General features: G+C 40.4%; 1 protein-coding gene across 1 annotated transcript; it reads right to left on the bottom strand.

Annotated features, from left to right (window-relative positions):
- Positions 1 to 275: 275 nt before the first annotated feature.
- On the bottom strand, positions 276 to 2607 carry lsm6 (LSM6 homolog, U6 small nuclear RNA and mRNA degradation associated). The gene is made up of 4 exons (XM_079159889.1): positions 2557 to 2607; positions 2000 to 2105; positions 1775 to 1888; positions 276 to 679 (listed from the first exon to the last, which is right to left on the bottom strand). Exons 2-4 carry the CDS (start codon positions 2091 to 2093, stop codon positions 645 to 647), a joined length of 243 nt encoding a protein of 80 aa, XP_079016015.1. The 5' UTR covers positions 2094 to 2105; positions 2557 to 2607; the 3' UTR covers positions 276 to 644.
- Positions 2608 to 12285: the final 9678 nt, after the last annotated feature.

The following is a 12285-nucleotide window of genomic DNA, read 5'->3' on the forward strand; positions in this document are numbered from 1 at the left end:
GAACAGTTTTATTTGTAATTATACAAACAGCTGTTCATCAAATGACTTGTTATGTAAAGTAAATGCAGGATGATGAGTACATTTGTACACAGGCCATTCAGTAATGGGTTTCTGCAGGCAAGTCGTATCAAGATCAAGTACACAATTAGCACATTAGTGCTGACAAATTACAAAATGATGTTCTAATCCTTCTGAAGCCTTGTGGTAAAACAGTTGTAGATTTGCTGGCTCCAGGGGTAAACTTTGAGTGAATGATTTGGCCACAAAACGCCCGATACAGTCAAGAATTTAATCACAAGATATTAAAATATGAACAACTCTGCAAAGGAATGACCATTTATTTTCAAAATGAGGCCTGTTGAAATGATACCGTTAGTTCAAACTTTCATCTCCATTTTCACAAAGAACAATTGAAAACAGAAGAAAATACCGGTTATCATTTTACTTGTGATGTTAAGACCATAATGTGTGAATAATATTAACAATATCAGACATAAATCAAAACTCAGAGTTTATTAACTAATTCCACTTTTACAAAAATCAACATTCTTCAGGGCTTCAGGCTTTACAGAACCAAAAACAGGACAGTAATCCACTGACGCATCAACCACCGTAAAATAAAAATGAAAAACAGAACGTGTTCACTACGCTTTCCTCTTCTGGGTGCTGATGTAAAGGACTGGAAGAGAGAGAGGGGAACAAATATTAAGAACATTAAAGGCTGTCGTTTTGCTGAGAAAAACACAATTACATCTCTGAGACCAATCTGAAATGTATTCATTTTATTTCTTGTTTTGTGGTCATTTGATGTGATCACACATCCAGAGATAACGGGGCATAATTGAGGCCAGTTATTTGGTTGGCCCAAATAAAAAAAGATATGTGGAATTATTTTGCAGTGCTGGTGGTTTGGAGGTGTAATGCTGGGACTGTCGGGTAAAATCATCATCTTTTACTAAAATCTAATTTTATCAACCTGCTCTGTTTCGACTAAAATAGCCCGATCTTCAGCTGCTCACAGTGAGAACTGCGCTGGACAGCATGACTCACACATTCAAGAGGGAATCAGACTGTAAACACCGTACACGGCTGGTGTGCGGGAAAATCGAGACATCAGAGGGAAGAAGACGTGTTCTTCTGACTGTTATGGTGGATACGGATCATATGAAACACACTTACTACAATCCTTTATTCATCAAGGACTGGCAGTAGACAAAAGTTAGAAATAAAAAGCAGGAGCGACAACGCCGGTTGCTTTAAGCTTTCCACGTTATCTATATTACATGGCAAAGCCTGAATAATAGATTTTTAAAAAAGGGACAGTTCATTCTTATTTAATGGAGACAGCGAAAGAAACATTTTAAAACTAAGAATCTTCAGAATACAATGCGTTTTCCTGATGGTTTATTTACCCATAAAGTCGTTCTCTGCCATAGGACTTTTTGTTTATTCAACAGGAGAGCTTTGTGTTGTCACTAAAGCTGTTAACTGGCACCATGTAATGCATCACTGCCAGTAAAATACTCATGTTCAAAAGGGAACCTTCAGTGATTTAGAAATGTCTAAAGGATAACTATATTTCAATTTCATACTAGGACACTTGAATAGAACAGAAACATATGTAATGTCCTTAGTGGCACCTGTGCTTTGCATGTCTGCTGTAATAAAAAGGGACCATGCACTGACCTTTGTCAAGTCTTTAAGTGCCTAAGTGTCTATAAATTGGGAGGTATAGAGGTATAATTAGATATAATTATATATTAGAGAATCTTACCATTGTTTCCTCTCAGAAAAGCATCTCCGTACTTGTTCTTGAGCTGCCCGTTCACATACTCCTCAGTCTGCTCGATGGCAATGTTCATGTAACCATCGAGGCAGGCCAGGACACCTGTAACAGATCAAACATGCGCAGTGGTTCGCCAAACGAGAACTTCATTACTGTTAAAATGGCACTATAGAAAAAGAAGTGACTGGGTTATACACATGCCAGGGTTATTACCTCTGTAATCGACACCAGAGTTCAGTTTGACCACCACAGGTCTCCCGATTATCTGCTTCAGAAAGTCGCTCGGGGTTTGCTTCCTCAGACTCATCTTGACTGTGATCTAGAAGGGTTGAGGATCAGCAGTAAGTTACATGTTATGATCGCAGTTTCTTTCAGCTAGCTACGTTAGCATCAATGCCAGCTAACTCGTGCACGATGGCGTTCATTCATTTAATACAACAACAAAGTCGTATTTACAATATGGTTTGAGTGTAGCAGCACGTGGCTATGTTTCTGATTTGTCCAAAAGTAATGTAGTAGCAAATAGTTAAATGTTATTTGGCTTAATACTGTGTGGGGAAAGTAGCGTTAGCTGCTAGCTAGTCGGTGTAGCTAACCACCCGCTAACTGCAAACTCTTTAATGAATACGCACTGAATGGTGTGAGAAGGTCGTTATACGTGCGAGTACACTTCATACGTTTATTGTAATCGAGGTGGACTGCAAATGGAGACGTATGCTTTTGTTTATAGTTGTTATCAGTAGCTACATGTTTAGTAGCATTTCACTTACCCGATAGACGTTCTCCAAACGATTGTATTTGGCATGGACCGCGTATTGACCAATCAGAGACGTGCACTGTACGGAGACTGGGCGAGGACAAAATTACAAAGAGCGCAGTGGTACTGAGTGAGAGTTGAAACTGGGAGAGACAGAACAATGTACAATTGAGTTTGACATATTTCTCTGTGTTTAAGACCCATGTTCAGTAAACAAATAACCAATTAGTAGCATTGTATTTATGCAGATAACCCTACAGCTCTTTGTACAAGTTGGGGCCTATTTCTCCTCCTACAATTGGCTAAATATGAATGAATATGAGTAGGTATAGTCATTTCAATGTTAAAGATTCAAAAATATTATTAGTTTGTATTGTTTGATCCTGAAACTGTGCATGTAGCAGCACAATTATCCCATCTCCAACTATACATATCTTTAAGAAAATACAACATGACTGACTTTCCCTCTTGGTATTTGGTAATTGGGCAGTGTTTGTTTCATCATTTCTATTGATATAATTAGCCATCATGTGAGATCATGGATACAGTGAGATCATTTTTAGTTGCAAGTTTGTTAAAATCATTTTTAGAAACATTAACTGAAAAAAGTATTACAATTTCAGCTAAAACAACAACCAAAATCTACTAAAAATGATCTATAAAAATGTACACGATATTGACAAAATTAACACAGCATTATCTTGATAAAAGGACATAATACAAACTAAAAATTTTAATTCATCCTCGTGACACATTTTATTTCCCATAATCCAATAGAAATACTAATGTATGATCTTAAATTGTACTCATTCTTTTAGATAGAAATATGAACCATAACATTTCAATATGACAGTTTTGTTGTAAAACTTTAATATGGACAGAAGATAGAAGTTAGTGTTGCACTTTGCCCAGTCATATTGTACCTTCATCAAAGTTATTCCTGAAATTGAATCACTGAATCTCACAGACTGGAGAAATGTGTTCCTGCACTGCTTTGTTTTTACAGCACAGCCTCCAGGAACACGTGCAAACGTTCACAGTCTTTGGCTGCTTCTGGACAGTGGCCTTGTAGTTGGTCACCAGATGTGCAGTACTGGGTTGAGGTCTGAGCTGCCGGAGAGAAAAGAGGTGAATGTTTGGATCCTAGTGCGGGCTGTAAGTACAGTCGAGTTGCACCAATTAGTCGATTAACAGAAATTTCATCAGCAGTTATTTCAATATGTGATAAATCGTTCTAGTCACTTTAGCGAATGTGAGGATTGTATACTTCTCCTTGTCACGTATTGTGGACTGAATATTTTAATTTTTTTTAAGTATTGGTTGAATAAAACAAGCAATAAATCACCTTGGGTTGTGGGAATTATAATAAGCATTTTTAACTATTTTCTGATATTTTTAGAAGAAACTAATAAACTAAAGTAGAGTATTTTATCCTTTAGGGAAAAAGAACAGAAGACATGAATGATATCAGTCTAAATTATAGTGAAGCTATTGGAAATAGCTCAATATGTGTCTTTTTGACAGATAATTACATTTTATTTTCCTGAACTTTTACAGATTTCTCATTTGTAAGATTATTTGCTTATTCTTATGCCTTTAGCATAAATCATTATAAAATTGCTGTTACAATGTAGTTACTGTGTATATGATAGCTCATTGACAATATTGCACCTTAGATTATACATCGTTTTAAAATCTCTTATGGAATTCCTATTCCAAGTCTTGTAATAGCATTGGCTTTGAAATGTCTATAGTTTAGTTACATTTTTAAAAAAATGCGTCATAGCGTCAGTATTATTCTAATTTTTTGCGAATGTTATCGAAATGAACCACCCTAGAGGTGTCAGATCTTTTCATTATTCTATTCCGCTGTGGCCAGGCTGTGTTGTGAAGGATAAGACAAAGTCTACCATCTGATAAAACTCTGGTTGCTGGGTGCATGACCCAAACACTGCACAGCTTGGGAGGTACATGAAAAATGGTGCAGGGGCAAAATAGGGATGAAATGGTGAGGTGAAAGATAGAAGAGGACAGAGGGAGGGAGGATGTGCCAGTACGTGTTAACAGAGACAGAGAGGTTGCGAGAAAGAGGGAGAGAGGCAGAGAGGCAGAGAGAGAGAGAGAGAGAGAGAGAGAGAGAGAGAGGGGGATTGTGAGAGGTGGAATCATAAAGTACCTCTTGTGTGTCTAGACAGGTTGCTTGTTAGCAGGGCATGGCTAGCCCTGTGGAGGCTAGAGGTTAATTTGGTATCTGCTGCTGTGTTAAACTAAGGTCAGTACTACAAGTCCTTAAGTCATAAACAAGAGTGGTTAAGAGCCATGTATACACCTAGGCACCGGTTAATGAATATTCAGTGAAGGTTTTTTTTCTCCCTTGTCCCCTGTTCCCTTCACTGTTTCGTACTTTGAAGGAAATTTTTGGAAAGAAAAAAAAAATCCCAGTTTATCTCTGTAGCCTTCAGAAATGACCTCTGTGCTCTTACATTTACTCGTCCTTTGTTGTAATAATAGATGGCCTCAGTCGTAATAGAAAGTGGCTTTTTGCTATTTGAAATGTTCCCCGCTCATTATGCAGCTCTGTCCCTGAATGCACCAAGTGTAACTACCCATCATTTGATTGCTTAATACAATAAATCCAATAATAATAACAATGTGATCATTATTTTTCCAGGTCGTAAAGTTTGTGGTTAAAATAAAACTTAAACTTACGACCAAGGCTACATCCTCGCTGCTAGATGCGTATGTTTTATTATGCAGCGTGGTAACCCGAGCAATCCCAGAGAAATCGCAGTACACAGGGGCCCTGAGATAAGTGTGTTTTGCTTGTAACCTGCAGAAAATTCACCACGGAAAGATAATGATTCAGCTGAAATGGGGGTTAATTGTAAACATTGACACTGGGCTCTAAATTCATCATCAACATCACATCCCATTCACCACAGATCACATGTCAACAATGATGGCCACACATTCTGCAGCCTATACGTTATTTAGAATTGAAGTGCGTAGGAGTACACCTTTAAAATGCCAAGTCTTTTTTACATGCCCTGTAATAGCAGTTAAGTACATAAGCATTAGTGGGTTTTCTTTTTGCTTCTAGCTTTGACCCATCTGATATCCGACAGTCAGTCTTTATAATATGTTATTTAACAATAAACTGTATCGACAAACTTTGGTATCACTGTAAATTAGGCATATTTACATGTATATACTAATTGTAAACCAGTTTACAACCTCATTATTAAAATGTGTGTTACATTCAAGCATACCTGCCTTAATGGGTTATAATTTTGTATTAGTTATCAACAGAGGGGAAAAAAGTATTTTTTTATGATTGTTTGTCATTTTGATGTAAACCTGCTGTGCTTTATTTAACACCAGCTCACATTGTCTTTGTTTAACATGCAAGAACTGTTATCCAACTCTGCAGTTCCTTTCAGCTCTGTGGAGCATCTTTCAGCTCATGTTTTTGGGTAAACGGCACACAACTTAACTATTTTGGTTCTCACTGCTCTTGTAAGCATAGTTTTCAGCAGCAGCATGATGCTTTCAGAAAAAACAAAATGCTCTAAAAACCTACTCTACGGCAAACGGCGCACTGACACCAATCGGCGACTAGCTGAGGAAGGAAGTGCAGCATTTAGCAGCCTAAGAGCCAGATATTTCACTGCAGAGTTGGGAGAGACAAATGAATGATAATGTTGCTACGTAAGTGTAAATAAGCAACTGTTTGATAACAAGTTACACAATAACTTGTTTTGTTCATTCCGTACACATGCCATCTATTGCACTTCTGGCCATCCTGGGAGAGGGATCTCTCCTCTGTTGCTCTCCCTAAGGTTTCTTCTTTTTTTTTTTTTCTTAAATGTTTTTTTGGGGGAGTTTTTCCTGTTCCGATGCAAAGATCCTGGGACAGAGGATGTTGTATGCTGTACAGATTGTAAAGCCCTCTGAGATAAATTCGTGATTTTAGGCTATACAAATAAATGAAATTGAAAAAAAATGTAATTGAATATCTACTTGTGTAAAACGTGATAATATGTCAGTGTTGTGTTCACAGCTTGTTATAACCGCCCCCAAGTGGCCAAGACAATCAATTAATGCAGGTTAAATGCCTGTTGGTTTCAGTGTTTAAATGTTTGAGATATTATAATTTTAATATTTTATTAAATGGTCCCCATATAGCAACGTATTTATATTCTTAGTAGTAGTTTTAGACAGAAGTATAAGCAGCAGCAGTAATGGTGTAGCATTTGGTTTATTAGCAGCATCATTATAATGAGTAATTGTCCTACATATGATATTTTATCTATCTCATGATTATTATTATATTTTTAACTCCTTTCTTCAGTGTGGCTCTACTACTCATCAGCTCTATGATGCCAACTTTCTTAAACATCTAACACAATGTTGTCTGGACCAACAGCGAATGACTTTTCTTTAAAAGAATGCTCTGACCGTCTAGTATAAGAGTGGAGAGTCAGAAAGCACACCGGCGCTGCTGTCAATTGAGAGACAAATCCCATCTCCATCTCCAAACCCCTTAAGCCCAAGGGGCGGGCTAGTGAAATAGAAAGATTATGGTGACGGCAGATGCTATTGTAGGTGGGAAATAGGGAACTGGACCAAAGGAGGCAGAGGCTTGAGGTGAGTGGGAATAAGGAAGGAGGAGGGTGGGGCCCACATCCCTCTTGTATCTTAAAGCAATATGCAGGATGGGGGTGGAGGTGGAGGTGGGGGTCGGCTGTACAGGATGAGGAGAGAGTCTAGACTGCATTGACCCTTCTGAAGCCAGGTTTTCTCTTCAGGTCAAGCTTGATATGGAGAAGATAATGGAAAAGCTTGGGGGAGTTTTCAAATAAATAACAGATTGGTAGACAGAGTGTCCCTGTTCTTGCTTCTATGTAATCCCTAACTGTATGGAGGTAATAACTTGGAAGTGATGGGAAACCTTTCTTCCATCAAAAAGGGGCCAGGAAACCTGCAGCGGCATGGCTGGATGCTTGGATCAGTTGCCTTTGTGGCACCCAGGGTTGTTTTAAATGGCTCGCTTGTTCAAAGCGCCTGTGACTCCCTCCATGTCGGTTCATGTAACTGTGCAGCAGCAAAGGCACTCACCAAAACAGGTGGTTGTACCTCCACATCCATCCACTTTCCATCCTCTATAAGAGTTCTGAATTCCTTCGTGCATATAGCCTCGCAAACTGTGCAGTAAAGAAAATTTATAAGCAGTGGTAAATTACCCACAGGGTGCAACCGGTGTCCCTGTGCTTTGGGCTTTGCTCCTTATTATTTCTGTGCCAATGACACATCGCTCAACTTACACTTAATGACTCAGCTGTGAGCACTGACAGTTGACAGTGGTTGGCTGCCCAGGGGCCCCATGCTGAGAGAAGGGGGTGGCGCGAGGCAGACGAGGTGGGATGTAATCACTCCCTGTAATTTGGAGGAAATCCACTGAGCTGCTCACAGTCAAAATGAAAGCCTTCTTCTTGTTCCGTCTCTCTGCAGCCACCAAGCTTCACTGCTTTCAAAAGCCTGAAAAGAGAGGTTCAGAGAACCAATTCTCCCTGGTTTGTGTCCCCCAGGGGTTAGTACTGGGACCATCTCAAATCAGCTACAGCCCTGGAGCCTTGTTCCTTCCCCAAGGAGTCGCACCGCAGACAGACAGTCAGACTGCCCATCCTTTGCTATATAGCCCAGGCGCAGCCAGCCAGCACAACTCTCCTGAGATCCTCCTTAGTGGAAAGAGAGCTCAGTGGAGCTTATGCTGCTTGTATCTGCCTGTCTGTCTTTCTTTCTGTCTGACACCCTCTCATGTCACCTTATTTCTCTCCCTTCCCTTTTAATATCTCAATCCGAGACAAAGGAGGCGATGCATTTTAATAAAGCTCCACATCCAGTGTTCCCTTTTGTCGCATTAGGAAGACAAAAAGAGCATTATGCAATCTTTAAAATAAACAGTTTTCAACAATATGACAAGCTTGTGTGGATAAGTTTGCCTAGAAGCATCCTGTCATGAAAATAATTGTGTGCACAGTAACTAATAATTACACTTTGTTAACCTCAGCATGCTTTATTGTCTTGACTGTCGAAATGACACTCAGTTTCGCAAGAAAACTTGGCTCGAGCCATGAGCAGATCGCCCAGTTTGATCACTTTGTCACACAACACTATCCTACCAAGTCGTCAAAGAGACACTGTAGTGGCTTTGCTTGATAGATGGTGAATGGTGCTTATACAAGGAGCCACTCCAGTGCGCCCATAAATATGCATCGTGACATTTGGAACAAAGCCGCTCGTCCTCTCTTTCCTGATGAGCTCTGCCTGCATACTATAACATATTGCCATACTGTCACACCTTGTGTTTCATAGCCAATCTCTCTGTTCATCAACTTGGCAGATAACCTCTAGATGCTGACAGATGATATGGGGGACGACATTAGGGCTCTATTGTATGCAAAACCAGGAAGTGAAATTCCAACAGGGATGCTTATACCAGAAATTAATAATTAATCCTTATTATTTCATGAAGTATATAACGTATGCTTGTATGAATATTAAAAAAGGTCACATTGTGTATTTGGACCATCGCGTTCTCCAGACATTTCGAAGAAAGTCAATCAAATGTATCTATTGATCAACAGCAGGTCAGAAGCAAAATCATGCTCTTACGTTGGTTACTCTTACCATGTGTTAGGGCAAGTGCAAAAGAATGCTCTCTGTTCTCACTGAACACATAACTGCCTTCTTTCTCCAAACACCTCATTGCTTTAGAAAGGAATAAATATCCAAGACAGCCAGGAGCAGTTCCTTTCAAATCCCACACACACGCAGATCTCCCTCTCTCCTCCATGTCTCCCTCTCCTTCTCTCTCTCTGTCATTTGACCAGCAGTGCTTCCTGCCACTGAGGACCTGTGACTCATCAGCCAGAATACAGCAGCGTTCTCTTGCCCACCCTCTTGAATATTCATAGAAATAAGAGGACTCGAGCTCAGACCCGTCCACCTTGTATTCATCCACATTTGTATATATGTAAGAGTGGGGGTTACAAGTAGTACTAGATATCTAAACGGGTACTGTGGGAGAGGGGACGTTGGGGGTGGGGGGGCTGTTTTACACTAATTTCTTTATCCCTTTCACAGGAGTGCCATGTTACAAGAGAATTCCTGAGGCGAGCCAATGGCCCGATAAATCTGCCGGAGCCTCTCTCTCAATTTGTCTCCGTGGAATGTCAGCTGGCAAGCGCCCAGACACTGAGAACCTCTTTTCACAATGCGCCAATCTAACAGACGAGATCCCATGTTGGAGCTGCAGTACAAGGACTGGCATGGATAAATTGCCACGTGCCTTATCTAGGTCTCTTTATGTCTAACTGTCTGAGGTCTTGCTCCTAAAATGGCCCTTCGAAGGCCACTTCCTCCCAGACCTGGCGGTTAACCTGAACGGCTGAGTGGGTGACATTGACAGAATGCAGGTGTCACCAAAGAGGAACTTGTGATATGACACAGATGCCGTATCAACCCGTCTTACTCCATATGACCCACAGTGTGAACAGAAATTGTCCTGTTTGGTGTCGTTCATCACTGTGTGGCACAGTCTCCCACATAGCTCGGTCCAGGTGGTGGAATGGCAGAGTGGGAGAACAGACCATGTTTGTGTGAAGATGCAACAACTATCTCTCTCTTTTTCTTTCTCTTCTTCCCTCCCTCCCTCCCCCTCCCTCCCCCTCCCTCTCCCTCTTCAGTCAGACTGCTGTAGCGCTCTTTGTACTCTATTTAAAGGTTGTAGGTTAGCAAACAACAAGATGCCTTCCCACCTGTACCCCTAAATGAGTCACGAGTCATGAATGAATTCATTTATTTATGTACAGTATTTGCGAAGAAAAATACATACAAACTGTACGTACACAGATGGATATAATTGTTCTTTCCCAATCAAGATTTCAAGTTTTTAAACACTGATTATATGAATAATTTTGCTGAAATTAAGCTTCATTACAAGGTTTTATTTCATTTAATATTCATGTTGTTGCAACATTCTAAATGATGCAGAACAAAACAAAAAAAACTCGAAATATATTGCATCCTGTCCTCTCTAACAATTTATACGCAGCCAACCACACTAGCGTATTTAAGGGGTTCATGTTACTGCGTGGCAGTTGGCATGACGGTAAAAAAAAAGGCATGTGCCAAGTGGAGCTGCCAGTGCTCAGCGTGGCTGGTTTTAATATTTTAATGTGTTTCATTACAACAGTATGGGCCAGATAGCCTCTCTGACGTCCAGACAATTGTCTGCAAATGAACAAGATTACATGACAAGCCCTGAATGACAGAGCTATCGCTGCTGCCTACCCTAGCCACTTATCTGATGGTAGCCTAGCAACAGATCCCTGACCTGGCTTTGACCTCCACCCGATAAGGTCAACACCTGAAGGCTCTCTCATTGGAGGGCTGGCTGAGAGAGAGGTGGAGCTTGGGGATGTTGGGAGACAAAGGACTCACAGAGCAAGGGCAGCCTCCTCTGCATAGAGTTCCCTGCTTCCTGCTGGCAACAAAAAAAAATGTTCAGACAAAAGCATGCCAGACCTGTCCGTTATACCTGTGTGTGTGTGTGTGTGTCAGATGCAAGCCAATCATATAAGGCTGGTCAACAACAAAAAAACCAAAGCACTTGCCAGCGCAATGTCCCCTGTAGGAAATACAGACAGCAGTGCCATTTTTTACACAGGGTCAAAAACATCAATGAGAGGAAAAAACAGCAGCTGTAACAGTTCATAATGAAAACTATTGTGGTGGCAAACAGAAAAGACACTTTTTGAAGGAGGTGCTGAATGTGAAATTAATCGACCAGAGCGGCCCACCCTGATAGACATCCCCACTTCTCTGTCATTTGTGTGCGCACACATACAAATCTCCCTCGGTTTAACAGCAACAGATATGGAAGTTAATCCAAATTGTGATAGTGGCAATATCCTATTAGACCATGGCAGTAAAATCAAGCTGAGACTGGTAACACATTACAGATATCAGAACATGTTCAGCACGCTCCATTACAGTACGAAGTGACATTAATCAGCGGGGGGTCCTCTTACACACACATAGAGGCATAAAACAAACATGCAAATCATACACACAGCCTAAAGTACAGCTCAAAAGAACACACGTTTTGAGTGTTGAAGTGCTGCTTCATCTGACATTGTTTCAAATGGTATAGAGAATTAATCACTGGCTTTGCTAGATAAATGCAGGCATATTGCAAAGAAAAAAGGTCTATCAAGCAGCCAAGGGCGGAAGGGTGGACATATGAAAGCTGTTCATAACACTTTTTGTAATTATCATAATATATATTATAATAATTTCTGCTCACAGAGCCTCTAGGAAAAAAAAGTGATTTAGAGGAAGCTGGCAGACAGTGCTACTGTCCTAGTGCTTTGTGACTTTTTGTGAAAAATGTACTGCAATTCAGTTTGCAAACTGCCTGAAATGATAAAAGAGCACATTGTTTTTAGAACTGTGTTCACAAGGAGTGTGCCCATAATCACACTGATTCATTTCAGTTTTTAATCAGTCTTTAGTTAGACAGGGCTGCATTTGATACTGTGCATATCTCTTTCTTTCTGATGTGCATATTGGCGTTGGCACTGCAGGGATTATCATTCAGCCTATCAGGTTTGGCACTGCTAAAATAACTCTTGTCCCCGAGTTGAAGGACCTCCGCCTCCCTCCCAGGGCCTTTTGC

The sequence above is a fragment of the Pholis gunnellus genome, assembly GCF_910591455.1.
Source record: "Pholis gunnellus genome assembly, chromosome: 5".
NCBI classification, from domain to species: domain Eukaryota; kingdom Metazoa; phylum Chordata; class Actinopteri; order Perciformes; family Pholidae; genus Pholis; species Pholis gunnellus.

What these genes read in the sequence shown, in the direction of transcription:
- lsm6 (XM_079159889.1), bottom strand. Translation starts at nt 2,093, where the DNA reads ATGAGTCTGAGGAAGCAAACCCCGAGCGACTTTCTGAAGCAGATAATC. An exon ending in CTCTGGTGTCGATTACAGAG is followed by an intron (nt 1,889 to 1,999) that starts GTAATAACCCTG and finishes GATCTGTTACAG; the next exon opens with GTGTCCTGGCCTGCCTCGAT. An exon ending in TTTTCTGAGAGGAAACAATG is followed by an intron (nt 680 to 1,774) that starts GTAAGATTCTCT and finishes TCTCTCTTCCAG; the next exon opens with TCCTTTACATCAGCACCCAG.